The sequence below is a fragment of the Micropterus salmoides genome, unplaced genomic scaffold (genome assembly GCF_014851395.1).
Source record: "Micropterus salmoides isolate LMB-PRFRI ecotype aquatic unplaced genomic scaffold, ASM1485139v1 Ms_hic_scaffold_8, whole genome shotgun sequence".
NCBI classification, from domain to species: Eukaryota; Metazoa; Chordata; class Actinopteri; order Centrarchiformes; family Centrarchidae; genus Micropterus; species Micropterus salmoides.
In genome coordinates, this window is record NW_024044570.1 from 34113309 (window position 1) to 34127663 (window position 14355).

Sequence of the window (14355 nt, forward strand, 5' to 3'; positions counted from 1 at the left end):
TGAACATGTGCAGTCCCACTCCCACCCACAAAAAAATAAAATAGACTTTTCATGTTTGAAAATGAATCAAACAAATTGGAATTAAAACAATTAAAACTCCTTTGACAAGTAAGTTCAAACTCTGCAACCCTGCTAGAGTATACTATATATATAAGATATATATATATATATATATAGTATAATTTTATGGAAAAATTAAAACATTTAAGACATACATGCCCCACGCTACATGCTTGCAGCAATTAATGATCCAACAATTTTATATATAGAAAATGATTGGAGCAGTACACTATAAATAAACACACACACGCACACAACCCCAATTACATCAACTTGTGCTGTACTTGTATTTAGAGAAAGACCTGCATGCAAACACACCTTCCTGGGAGTAGGCTTCCCTACCAGTGATGTAGATGAGAGCGTCCCAAGATGGGCGCCTTCTTGCAGTAGAGGTTGAGGTTGAGCAGAGCAGACTCCCTGTCACTGTCATTAAACTCATAGCGGATGTTCCAGCCCAGAGGACCAAACTTCTTCCGCTCCTAATGCAAAGCAAGACACAAGTAAGGAATATGTAGCAGTACAGGCACATACCCACACAAACACATGCGACATGCAAGGGAGTAAAACATGTACAGGCACACAAAGAGGACATTTTTAAGCATGTGTGAGGTTTGAGAGGCTGTGTAACCTGGATAATTGCGTGGAAAAAGCAGATTCCAAAGACGATCTTCCTCCACTGGCGTCCCAGAACGTGGTCTTCAAAGTAATCGCTGGTGACCTCTGTGAAGGCCCCTGCATGTTGGCTCGCAGGCCTTTAGGAGGCTCATTAGTCACCTGGCAACAACAACACAGGACAAGACCACAGTGAGTCCTGCTCACTGCTAAAACCCCTGGGCCCGCTGGGGGACAGGCTTTCCTCCTTGTTATGCAGGCAGTAGTAAGCCTCTATATACCTGTCGCTCCTGCAGTATCCCCTGTAACCTATATATTTCCCACTCATCACATCTGTTTTGTCCTAAGCCTTAAAGCTGCATAATCAACTGTCATGTAAGGTCTAAACTGCAGACACAACCAGATCCTGCAGATCTGCAGACACAAATCAGCTAATAGTGAGAGGAAGGTTAAGCAGTTAAATATTTAATGGATAAATCAAAGATTACATATCATATACAGACATGCATATCGCAAAGTAATCTAAAAAATCCTGTCGCCCATTATTAAGAGTACTTGACTTTATTTGTGAGAGAGGCAAAATAAGTTATGTAAGCCAACAACCCCTGGTGCAGACCATCATTTCACAGCAGCATCCGCCAAAGGAAAAGCATGCAGGAATAAATCATTCCCTGATGTTTTCCCTCCCAAGAACAACAGAAAAATTAGACCCCATTGCATTTTCTTTCACTGAAGACCAAACATACCTGAGGCAGCAATGTGTTTTAATAACAACTAGGGGCTCAGATTACATTATAGTATGTTCATACTTTTAAGAGGTTATTGTCACAACTTGTAAATGATGTGCTGTACGCTTTTTTTCAGTTTGAACAGATGTTTTTACATATATTTTCTATATTTATTTTTAACTATGTTTACTGTGACTGTTAAGGCAAATTCCTTGTATGTTCAAAAGCTACTTAATAAACCTGATACTGATTCTGCTGTTTGCTGCTTATACTTTTAGAACAGCGACTGGAAAGATTATCTATGATGACTGTGGAAGAGTTCAGTGGTCAAAGTGTATGTAGATCTCCAGTCACTGAAATGTTGCAGCTTTGCTCTACTAAGATAAGAATATTCTTACATGTGAAGTGATAAAAAGAGAAATATTGTCATTGAATATCATTAAATCATTCACAAATGTTTCCCCAAGACTTTGAAAACACTTTTAACACTATTTGTTGATTGCTCCAGTGGCATTCTCTCAACTACCCTAACTAACAGAAGTAAGAGCCGGTGATCACAAATGATGAGACCATAAACATAGCAGTGTTAAAATGAGACAATTGTTATTATTCTGAAGTTTGATGTACAGTTAACATGAATTTCAACTTCCTGACTTGTCCTGACTTATAGACTTTGAGCAACAAATAGCAACTTAACAGTTGTTTAACCTTTGCCTGAATCCTAATGTACAATACTTAATAGACTCAGTGACCGCTGAATATGCACGTTATGAGAAGAGGGTCTAGCCAGTGAATTTACAGATCTGTGAATGGACTACAATTTGGGTCACGTCAGTTTTACTTACAAACCAATGGAATTAAAAGCATGCGATCCTCACTGGAAGTGAAGGCAACAACTCCTGTCCTAGACCTGAAGAGCAGTCTTTGACCTAAATTTGATCTTTGATCTAATATGAAATGAACTGAACTAAAATGAGATCATATAGAGGCCCAGTGAGTGTGTTTACCTTGACAGAGTTCTGGAGCACAGTAACAGGAAATACTTTGCTAGGCATGGAACTGAGAAACACGGAAACTCTCGTGGATTGATGTGTCTGAACAGGAACAGAGAGGAACATAATTTAAAGCCATAAAATAAAGAAAAATAACATAATGAATGTCTCAATACATTGAATAGTGTGCATCAAATTATTTCTGTGAAAAACAAGGAAACAACCACAAAACAAAAGGTTAGTGTTTTCTGTATTGTCTAGGTGTTACAACACACCATACATTAGAGCTGTGTAGCACAAGTCACGGAAATGTTACTAAATCCTACAACTCTCCTTTTTTTTACACCTGCACATCTACACAGCACATGCTTGTGGCATGTAACAAAGTGGCTGTAGAGATGTATTTTTCCATCTGTAAAACATGGCTATCTAATAATAACTAGTACAAATCTTAATTGAAATTGATTAAACTGGGAAAACTGCCTAGGTGTCATGATGCTCTGTCCTTGTGTGATCATTTGTATAGATACATGGAAGTGTTTCGGTGCTGTTTTACTGTAGGAATACCTGGCTCAGCGAAGGTCTTGATGAGCTCCTCCATGGCCAACATCCAGGAGACAGCCAGGTGACAGTTCTGCAGAAAGACCCATTTACCACTCTTCAGTGCTTCATGGATCATCTTCTCTGCTATCGGCCCCTGGCCTTGACCCAATGAGATGGACTCAACTCTGAGAGGCAGAGATAGATGGAAATGCCCCTGTGATAATGTGTAACAAGTGTATATACTGACCATCATACCAAACTCCCTCTTCTCTCCACCCAGATGGCTTCCTTGTCCTGCCACCATCCCTCCGACTGCCTGTATACAATTTTTTACCTGTCAAGACAGCCTCTCTTTTGCAAAGCGCTGGAAAGCACCCATAGGGTCAGATCCTGTGCTGAGAATGAAGATCAGTGGTGTGGAGGGGGACATATCGTTGTAGAGGTTCGCCAGGTCAGCTGGAGGGTTTTCAACAAACTGCTTCCCCAGGCTGACAATCACGAACTCTGTTGCTGCAAACACCACCTGGAAAAGAGAGCGAGGAAGTAGGTCAAAGACTTATGGGACAAAGAGGACAAGTAGTAATACCACAGTAAGAAGAGAAGGGCGTAGCATGTGCATGAGAGGATGAGACTGCATCAATGTGAAACACAGCAAGTAAGAAAGGGGCAAACATTAAAGGAACAGCACTGAAGAAGACTGACAATATAAGAACATATAGACACAAAATGAAATAGGTCATTTTTATCAGGCGAGGACATCACTGCAGAGTATATAAGGCTTAACTGATACAGTTGCTAGCATGTCTGGAGTGCAAAGGAGAGAGATTTTTTTAGCAATAAAAAAAATTTGCTCCGATACCTTACTAAATAGCCTTCAATGGACTTCTAGGCTTACCTTCTCTTCCATGAAGCTCTTGATCAGGACTAGCTTCTGGAAGGCCCCCAACCTCTCATTCCAGTTACTCTGATCTCCTGCTTCACGTCTTCGGACTCCCCAAGAGGAGGCAACTCTGACACGTAGCCTTCCCAGGTGTCTGGATTAATGGATGCTTGAAAACATCCTAAAGGAGAGATAGCTGTCATTTAATGCTACATAAATGTTCATATGTGTTTTTATTAAACCTTTGCCCAGAAGTGTATATATAAAATGTCTACACTATGTGGTAGAAGAATGATTTGAATATTCTGAAATATTGTGTTTTGTAACTAGGCCAAACATTCTACCTTTTAAATTAAGCAGAAGCATGATGCACTTATTGCTGATTCTAGATCATCCAGGATCATAGCACTGGGTATGTATTACCTAGCTTGATGTGGATGTGGGTTCTGGTGATTTCCTTGGAGACGTCCTTGAAGCAGGGCAGCGTGTCCTCCAGCTCACAACATGTCTGCCAGTAAAAATCACTTAGCCATGGAACATCTGGCCATTCTGCATAGTCCTGGGAGAAGGAGAACGACGGAGAAGAGGATTAGACAATAAAGGAAAAGAATGGAGGACAGACCTTGAACCAAGAGGCAGTAATAAAGAATTAAGAGATGTCAATAAAAGAGAGGATGATTTAAAACCTCTCCGGTAAGGTAAATGTTACAGATAAGAGATGGTGATGGCATGAAAAGGATTCAAAATTAGCAAGAGAGTAGATGATGGAAGCATTGAAGCTGCCATCGGTGGCAAAAGGAAGGAGAGCATTAGCATAAGGATCACAACATCTGGCAGGCAGCACCTCCAGCTTAACAAATGCCATATATACAGTGGGTACGGAAAGTATTCAGACCCTTTAAATTTTTCACTCTTGTTTCATTGCAGCCATTTTCCAAAAATCAAAAAAGTTCATTTTATTTCTCAGTAATGTACACTCAGCACCCCATCTTGACAGAAAAAATAGAAATGTAGAAATTTTTGCAAATTTATTAAAAAAAAACTGAAATATCACATGGTCATAAGTATTCAGACCCTTTGCCGTGACACTCATTTAACTCAGGTGCTGTCTATTTCTTCTGATCATCCTTGAGATGGTTCTACACCTTCATTTGAGTCCAGCTGTGTTTGATTATACTGATTGGACTTGATTAGGAAAGCCACACACCTGTCATATAAGACCTTACAGCTCACAGTGCATGTCAGAGCAAATGAGAATCATGAGGTCAAAGGAACTGCCTGAAGAGCTCAGAGACAGAATTGTGGCAAGGCACAGATCTGGCCAAGGTTACAAAAAAATTTCTGCTGCACTTAAGGTTCCTAAGAGCACAGTGGCCTCCATAATCCTTAAATGGAAGACGTTTGGGACGACCAGAACCCTTCCTAGAGCTGGCCGTCCGGCCAAACTGAGCTATCGGGGGAGAAGAGCCTTGGTGAGAGAGGTAAAGAACCCAAAGGTCACTGTGGCTGAGCTCCAGAGATGCAGTCGGGAGATGGGAGAAATTTGTAGTAAGTCAACCATCACTGCAGCAATCCACCAGTCGGGGCTTTATGGCAGAGTGGCCCGACGGAAGCCTCTCCTCAGTGCAAGACACATGAAAGCCCGCATGGAGTTGCTAAAAACACTGAAGGACTCCAAGATGGTGATAAATAAGATCCTCTGGTCTGATGAGACCAAGATAGAACTTTTTGGCCTTAATTCTAAGGTATTGTGGAGAAACCAGGCACTGCTCATCACCTGTCCAATACAGTCTCAACAGTGAAGCATGGTGGTGGCAGCATCATGCTGTGGGGGTGTTTTTCAGCTGCAGGGACAGGACGACTGGTTGCAATCGAGGGAAAGATGAATGCGGCCAAGTACAGAGATATCCTGGACGAAAACCTTTTCCAGAGTGCTCTGGACCTCAGACTGGGCCGAAGTTTACCTTCCAACAAGACAATGACCCTAAGCGCACCGCTAAAATACGAAGGAGTGGCTTCACAACAACTCCGTGGCTGTTCTTGAATGGCCCAGCCAGAGCCTGACTTAAACCCAATTGAGCATCTCTGGAGAGACCTGAAAATGGCTGTCCACCAACGTTTACCATCCACCTGACAGAACTGGAGAGGATCTGCAAGGAGGAATGGCAGAGGATCCCAAATCCAGATGTGAAAAACTTGTTGCATCTTTCCCAAAACGACTCATGGCTGTATTAGATCAAAAGGGTGCTTCTACTAAATACTGAGCAAAGGGTCTGAATACTTATGACCATGTGATATTTCAGTTTTTCTTTTTTAATAAATTTGCAAAAATTTCTACATTTCTGTTTTTTTCTGTCAAGATGGGGGCTGAGTGTACATTACTGAGAAATAAAATGAACTTTTTTGATTTTTGGAAAATAGCTGCAATGAAACAAAGAGTGAAAATTTAAAGGGGTCTGAATACTTTCCGTACCCACTGTATATAACGAGATCCGTACGGTGGGTGAACACAGGAATATACCCCTGGGTGGTACTGGCTGATCTGTTTTGAGGTCTCAAAACCTTTCCCCCATCTTTAGTACCCCAACCAATGGTGCCTCAGCTGCACACACTCCTGCCTCACTGGAGTTTTCGAGAGAAGGAGAAAGGAGAAGAGAGAGAGGAGGTGATTATTCAAAGAAAACCATTGAAACAAAGAAAGTTGGACTATTCTGCGGTCAATTAGACTCTCAGTTCAGATGACCTCATTTAGTCCCTCTGAAGTTGTCAAGACAGGCCTAATCTTGAGCTTCTAAGGCTTTTAAATGACTGCTTAAGGACTAGAACTCTAAATACTGGAGCTTTTCTCGTCTATTCAAATACCGGAAAGCTGAACTGATGTAGAGCTAAGATTAACTAAAAATGGACACCTTCGCCAAGCAGGTTTAAGTAAGACGGTTAGAAACATGGTAAGGACTAAAGTTAGAAGAACCAACACTTTCCCTCAGTACTCTTCCTCTGACGGACTACATCCCTTTACATGATGTCAATGACCTGCACCTGTACATACATGGTAATGTTTTTGAACATATTGGGGCAGAAGTGTGATATATTAAAAAAATTTTCCAGAGACTTTCGTAGATGTTCATGAATTCCCTTACTGTCTGTCACTAGTGTCTTTTGTTTCTGTTTCCTGAATGATGCGAGAGGTGAAATGTCACTCTCTGCAACAATCTTTTGACTATTAGTAGTTTTCAGTCACGTGACGTGCGCGGTGACCCGGAGGGACCAGGACGGCAGCTCACACATGACTCCCCCGTTAAATTTCCCTTCCCACGATTATTTGGATCACCTCTCAACTCAAGAAAAAGAAAGATATGGACACAGTGTTGGGCACTTGCAATCCATATACAGCACCCGCTGTCGTATGTTAAAACCTCCAGGTTCCAACCAGAGCTGACTGCAGTGATGTTTACGTTTACCGTGTGGAGATCCCTCACCTTACACCTTACTCCATACCTCATCGATTAGTGCCTCCGATAGCACAACAACTATTTTTGCAACACAAAAGTAACAAACCCAAAGTAATAGTGTATCACTTGCTTCCTAGTTGGCGGGCAGCGGAAAATAACGTCTTTTTTGTCCTCCAAGGGAGCGTTCCCCTTGGGACGTGATGTCATGTGAAAACTAAGAATGACTATAGTCAACTTAGTTAAGTTATAGCATAGAGTAGAAGAATAGAAGAGATGGTGCAACTGAACAAAGCAGTGGGTTAAGTGTGAAACTAACTAGTTAAAAAAAAGCTGTTGACTTTAAAGTAAACTTGATTGGCTTGACTGGCTAAACACCATGAATTATCCACGAACACCATTGAAGCATCGTTATTTAAAAAAAAGGCATGAGCAAAAATTTGATTCCAGCCACCCTCATCATCCCATTCGACAATTTAGCAAATTTATTTAGCATTAACCTTTTGACTGATTTCCCTGCTCACCTTTTCCAAAGCGGCAGCTCCTCTTAGGAAGTGCTGCCACTCAGCGTCGGAGATCTCGCCACACTGCTTCATGATCTCTACACACATGAAGCTGTAGATTAGCTTGTGCTGCTCAAAGAGGCCACGGGACACATTGACGTAGGAGTTGAGCAGGATCTGGTCCAGCAGGGTTTGGAGACGCTCTTCTAACACACTGTTCTTCTCTGACGACTCAATGGTGGAGTTAAAGAGCTGAGGGTGGAGAAAGAAGAATGGGACAGAAAGATAATTGAACAGGATGAAAACAATTATGTTCCATGGGGTCTTTTCATAATGTGTTCCTAACAAAACCTTAAAAGGTCAGATGGAGATGTGTCTGGGGCTTGTAATATAAAGACCGGTTACTCTCTCTCACCTGTTTGAAGTACTTGAGGGAGAACTGGTACATTGGATCGATCTCAGAGAGACTGGCGATGACAAAGTACAAGACTGAGCCTCGGGTGGCTACGGGTCGGTAGCACTCCCTTGCAGAGTTGATCATCAGCTCAGTGGCCTCTGCCTCCTCCAGACGATGCTTTATGGTCTCTGATGTCACCTGTGGAATGATGGAAAAGAGAAAGAGAGAGCAGCAACAAAACAACAACAGAAGAGAGGTGGTAGAGGAAAGGTAGGAAACAGAACAGGACAAAAGGAGAATAACAAGGTAAACGTAAGTGGGAAAGATTCAGCGTACTAACAGCACAGATCAAGACAAAACCTCCATATGACCTTTGCCTGATCTCAGATTTACCTTTGACTCCTGGAGAGTCTGAACTAGCTCCTCGTTGTCAAGTATATTCCCCTCAGAGGTGAAGAGAAGTTTAAGGATGCGGTCTTCAATATTTTTCAGCTGGTTGCGGTCAGCGTTGATGCGCACAATCAGCTCATTCCTCTGTTCCTCAAGATGTGGACTCTCCAGACGCACCACATCACTGAGGGGAGGAAGAGGGGTTGCAGGAAGATCGGGGTAGAGAAAAGCGGGGGAATCGATCACTGGCCAAAAAGGCTGAGATTATGGTCAAGGTGCAAGTGCAAAGTGCAAATAGTCATTACTGACGTACATAGAGTATAGTGGTCTGTAAATGTGAACCACGTGGTTTGGGAAGGATGCAATATTTGTTTTTCATGTGTTTCTATGCATGTGTTCACCTAAGCAGCTGGTCTTCCAAGCCAGTCTTGGTCACGGTGAAGTGATGATTGTAACTTTGATACACACCTGAACAGGAACACACACATCAAATACTCTCAAGAGCCCAGCATATTCAAGAAGATCACACTTCATCCTAGCCTTTTTTGTGTGAAGCCTACCTGCGCAAAGTCCACATACCACCAGCCTGTGTACATGTCCTAAACTGCCACAAAGTAGAACCATAAGCTGGCATTTACATTCATGGTGTTTTAATATTTTTGTACTGTATAGAAACAGGCTGAAGGTGGATCATCTTCAAAACATTCTGACCCTCTTTTTAATAAAAGAGATAAGGAGATGGTGACAATGTCAGGTGGAGTAGAGCTGAACCTTTCAGATCTGACTGTGGTATGCTTATATATGTGTGGTCATTCTCTGTACATGGGATTAATGCAGCTATCAGATCTGCAACCAGAAACCAGACACAGAAGGGCATAGAGAATCTGGTCATTTTTCACAATAAAATACCCTGTGCAGCCTCCCGATCATAAAACAACAATAAGCACGGTTGGGAGATGCAGCCTGCAGACAATGGAATGATGGCAGAGAGGTTGTTTTGTATGCTTCTGTTTCTCTCATTCCTTATTGATGTCCTTACCTCTGGTAGGTAATGTGGGTTGGCCATCTTGGTGGTCATATAGAACCTGAAGTTTTTGTCATAGTCAATATCTGAGTCTCCGAGTCGGATCAATGTCCGTCCACCAGCCACAAATGTCTGCTTTGTTAGGATGGGCTCCAGAGCTGGATCTAGGGTCTCCTTTAACTATACACACACACACAATTCAATAATGCAGGAAGACTCACACACAAATAAACAAGACAGTCCAGTAAATATCTCACAGTTCAAAGTATGTTTAATCAAAGGAAGTAAATGGGAAGAAATGCCAAAATTGTAAATTATACATATTAAAATGTGCACCTTCCCCAATTATTTATTGTGGAATAATGTTTTGCTTATAACTTACCCTTATGCTCAAACATGTTTTAGTGTTTTTAGTGTGTTCCTACCTCCTCTAGCAGCACAGGCATGCCCATGCGTACGGCATTCTCAAGGGTACGGAGAAAGCTGGGGTCTGTCAGCTTGATCACCTTTAGACCATGCTTGGCCTCCTTGGAGCGGATCCATCGGTTGGCCTGAGGGTGAAAGAAAGAACCTTTATCTAATGTGATAAAAAAAAGAATGGCTGGTAGCACTTGATGTAATAAAGGGAAACTTTAGCAATGGTGGTGCAGCAGAAAAAGATACAACAATACAGGATGAGATTGAGCTCAGTGTAAAGCTTATGTATATAAAGCAATAGAGAGCAGCTGTACTCAAAGAATGATAGACTATAAAGCTCAGACATGACAGAAATTGAAACACACTGAATTGCCTGATCCTAGTTTCTGGTTCACCTGATCCTGTGGGTCGATCATAAGAGGCCAGCGTCGGCCCTCGGTCACCAGGATCCCGTTCTCCGTGGAGACGGTGTCACGTGGCAGACCCTCTGTGTTCCACTGGCGGATGACAAATGGGTCACCAAGAATGTTGACCAGGCTGAAGCTGGAACTGATGGGGATGTTCAGGTCCTGGCACTGTATTATCCACTGGTCAATTAGCTGGGGAAAGAGGACACAATAGTTTATTTTTTGTTTTGTTTTCTTTGAAAGATGATTAGTTTGAGGTGTTTTTTTAATACTCTACTTTGTATCCTGCTCATTTTATGGTTTGTTCCTCTTTAATGGCTTTCTTATCACTGTACTGTGCATTAAACACTGTGTGTTTTCATAATCTATTGGGCTTAATTCTCTTTTGTACAGACAATACAATGTAAAGGGGCGGAGTGTACTGTATTGCAAGGTCAGCATAAATGATTTAAGTCATGTTTGATGAGTCAATAATGTAGTTATCCTGACAGGCCTACATTCTGCATATCAGATAGGTCCTAAAAGCACACCTCGTCACACTGTACCTACCAGCTGTCTATAGTGGGAAGTGAACGCTCCATAGTAGGCCACACAGGCAGCTGCAATGAAGACATTCCCTACTGCGTTGATGATCTCCATCTCAAACAAGGCAACACTTTCTTCCCAGCGAACTTGCTCGTCACCTAGAGCAGAAGTCAGCTTCCCTGCTCTGGTCAACCGAGCCTGTGTCAGAGCCATGGTGTTAACTTTCAGGAAACACAGGGGTCAGGAAGAGAGAGAGAGCAAAAAAGAATATCAGCAAGGTAAATGCTGGCAAACAGCAAACATATAAGTTCCATTTCCAACTCTAGAGAGCTTCACACAACAGGAACATGTAAAATGTACAGTGGCTGGGCAGTTTAAAACCCAGGTAGAGTTCAAGGCGGTAATATATAAAGGGCACACCCCTCACCCAAATCCTCCTTCTCCTTTATGCTGCTGTCAAACTGCTCCTTTAGGACCCTGATCTGGTTGTCCACCTCCTGAAGCTTTTTCTGCTTCTCCCTCAGGGTGGCCATAGTTGTATCCTGCTCTATCTGCATGGGCCGGAATAGAGGGAAAAAGGGATGGAGGGAAATAGTATTAATGAACCATTTAGAGAATATTGGGTGCATTTCTTATTCGCATTATTTGGCCCAATGCATGTAGGGATATCCTGGGACTGAGAGGGAACAGAGAATGGATTGGTGTTTAGTGGATAAATGTTTTGACTGTAATAGACTTGACAAAAATAGGCAGCACTGAGATTTAAAGATTACGTAAACGACCATCCATTCAGCTGTTATTTGTGCATCTATATGATTAAAACCGGTCTGCATACTGCACTCTGCTATATGTTACTGACCTGAGCCTTGGCCAGCTTTTCTCTCTTGGGGCCGACTTCTTTGAGGACTTTGGAGTAAAGATCCATGGCTCTGACCCACATGCACATTGACCTGCAGGCTTTTGATACCTTCTCCACCTAACAGCAGCAACACAGTAACATATAACCTACGTTAATACTGTGTTAGGCTCCACACATTATTGACAATTCATGCCATCATAAAAATCTGCATAGTTCATTTCAGTAGCATACATGTCATAATAGAAACTTAAGAAGTTATTTTCCAGTTTCAATCCAAACTCTGTTTCACCACAATTTCACCATAATCTCCAAACATCTGACTGACATATGAGAGTCCAAACAGACCTTCTCAGGTAAGAAATCAGGGTTGTTGATGTATTTCTGCAGCTTCTGCAGGATCTGAGGCCTGATATTGTCTTTGTCATAGTCTGTCAGGCGCCTGAGGAAATTGGCATCTCCCAGTAACTGCTTGGCACCAGCCCAGTCTGGTCTGTAAGGAGAAAGAGATGTTTGTGAAAAAATAAGACAAGAATAAGAAAAAGCCTATTAATAAGTGTGAGTGTGTGGCTTAGTTTATGTAAGGATGGAATACATGTTTTTAAAAATGATAAGCTGATTTCCAATTGGAGTTTGGCCGGTTGTTACACATATACTGTACATGGTGCACGAGTTAGCAACCGCAGCCTGGAACAATTAATCCCTGTTTAGATTATTGGGATGTGCCATAATTAGTGAAGATTGTGTTAATAATAATAGTGATTGATTATCAGTTGGTAAGAGAAGGGCACTTTCACTTGTGTACTCACATTTGTGACATTAGACATTAATGGCTGTGTGATGTGTTATTTTGAGGGGACAGCAAATGTACACTGTTATACAAGCTGTACACTCACTACTTTACATTGTAGCAAAGTGTCATTTCTTCAGTGTTGTCACATGAAAATATAATCAAATATTTACAAAAATGTGAGGGGAGTACACACTTTTGTGAGATACTGTAGCTCTCAAATCAAAAAAGTCTTGTTTTTTAGTCATGAAAGAGAAGCTCACTGACTTGTAGTTGAGCAGGATGCAGACGGCCTCCATGACAGTCATGACAAGGTCTGGGGGTTTGGTGAACACCTTGATCTCAGAGATGTCAGCCTTGTCGAGAGAATTAAGAGCCTGATTGGCACTGTCCAAGGCTGGCTGAGCCTCATCCAGGTCCCTCTGCGCATCATCGGCTATGGCCTGGGTGTCTTCAGCTTTGACCTTGGCCAAAGCCTCATCCTCTTTCACTACTTTACGCACCTGTGGCAAGGATATGTTTCTGTATGATACATACACATACACTATAGCAACGAGAAAAGGCTATTATGCTTTCCCAGCACCTCATAGGAGACAATAGACACATTTTTGAAAGTCCTGTGATAACGCTACCATATCTCTCTCTAAGACACATGCACACACACAGACCTTGTCAGCACTCTCCTGGTCTACAGTCAGTTTCTCCATGAGGGCATCAACATCTATGGATTTTTGTTTAAGGATTGGCTCCAGATCAGACAGGTCCACTTTCATTTTGTCCACAAGCTCATTGGTCTGCAGCAGTTTGGTCAGACCGTTCTTCACACGGTCCCTGGCCTGACACACAGATAGATTTGGCATATTTCACATGTAGACATAATCTACAATACAAGACAGCCTCAACCACAAATAAAATGATCACAAAGAACACTAGCTGCAACTTCCTCTTCACAATGTCATGTAGAAATGACTTGATAACTGCTCATGAGCTATGATAGTTAAACCTACAAGCACTAGCTGCTGTCTCTTCTTCTCTAGCATGGACAGGTATAGGTTGATGAGCTCCAAGTAGGAGGTAGGCGTGGTGTAGTATCGGCGTCTCAGCTCTGAATAGAAGCGCTCGGCCATGTCAGTGACACTAACATGTATCTCCACGCACATGGTCGAGAAGCTCTGCTTCAGCTCCTCACTGCCAAAGTCCACATTCTGGAAGAAGGTCTCAGAGACAGACTGCAGCGCCTCACGAGGCCACTGCGCACCACGGGGTACAGGGGAAAAGAGCAAAGAGTGGAATGCAACAGAACAGCAAGAGAAAGAGAGACACATTTACAAGCTTCCACAAATGAATGAACAAATTGACAACTGTTGCTGTGGTCTAGTCCTAACAAACATGTAGATGATCCCTATAATATGTTTGTACCAGTTAGAATAATTGTATTTATATTTAATGGCTTTCTATACATAATATAAGATAATAATATAAAATCAAAGTGAGTAATCATATCTGACTGGACATGGTCAGAAAAAGGAGAGCTAGCTCAGCATACCTGCACGAACCAGTCAATGGTGCAGCAGTTGACCAATGAGGGAAACATACGACAGCGGGACCTGAAGGCATCGCCCACGGGACTCATACACAGCACAATGTGAAGCTTCTCCCGTACACGAGAGATGAAAAACTGAAACACCTGAAGACCAAACACATGCAGAGATTCTGAACTTCTGGAAGATCGGTCTCAGCTGGCACATAAGATTATAGCCTAATATTTCTTACAGCTCACTT

General features: G+C 42.2%; 1 protein-coding gene across 1 annotated transcript in view; it reads right to left on the reverse strand.

Annotated features, from left to right (window-relative positions):
• Nucleotides 1–328: 328 nt before the first annotated feature.
• LOC119893065 (dynein heavy chain 6, axonemal-like) overlaps nucleotides 329–14355 on the reverse strand; it is a 56853-nt gene continuing 42826 nt past the window's right edge. The window contains 27 exon segments of the mRNA XM_038704992.1: nucleotides 329–428; nucleotides 430–539; nucleotides 689–792; nucleotides 795–834; nucleotides 2408–2468; nucleotides 2470–2494; nucleotides 2960–3120; nucleotides 3280–3458; nucleotides 3831–3904; nucleotides 3907–3996; nucleotides 4239–4374; nucleotides 7789–8019; nucleotides 8183–8362; nucleotides 8558–8738; nucleotides 8956–8998; nucleotides 9001–9022; nucleotides 9594–9758; nucleotides 10004–10129; nucleotides 10391–10594; nucleotides 10952–11148; nucleotides 11355–11478; nucleotides 11787–11903; nucleotides 12132–12276; nucleotides 12841–13076; nucleotides 13242–13409; nucleotides 13581–13823; nucleotides 14120–14260. Of these exon segments, the coding sequence (XP_038560920.1) occupies nucleotides 329–428; nucleotides 430–539; nucleotides 689–792; nucleotides 795–834; nucleotides 2408–2468; nucleotides 2470–2494; nucleotides 2960–3120; nucleotides 3280–3458; nucleotides 3831–3904; nucleotides 3907–3996; nucleotides 4239–4374; nucleotides 7789–8019; nucleotides 8183–8362; nucleotides 8558–8738; nucleotides 8956–8998; nucleotides 9001–9022; nucleotides 9594–9758; nucleotides 10004–10129; nucleotides 10391–10594; nucleotides 10952–11148; nucleotides 11355–11478; nucleotides 11787–11903; nucleotides 12132–12276; nucleotides 12841–13076; nucleotides 13242–13409; nucleotides 13581–13823; nucleotides 14120–14260 (3603 nt within the window).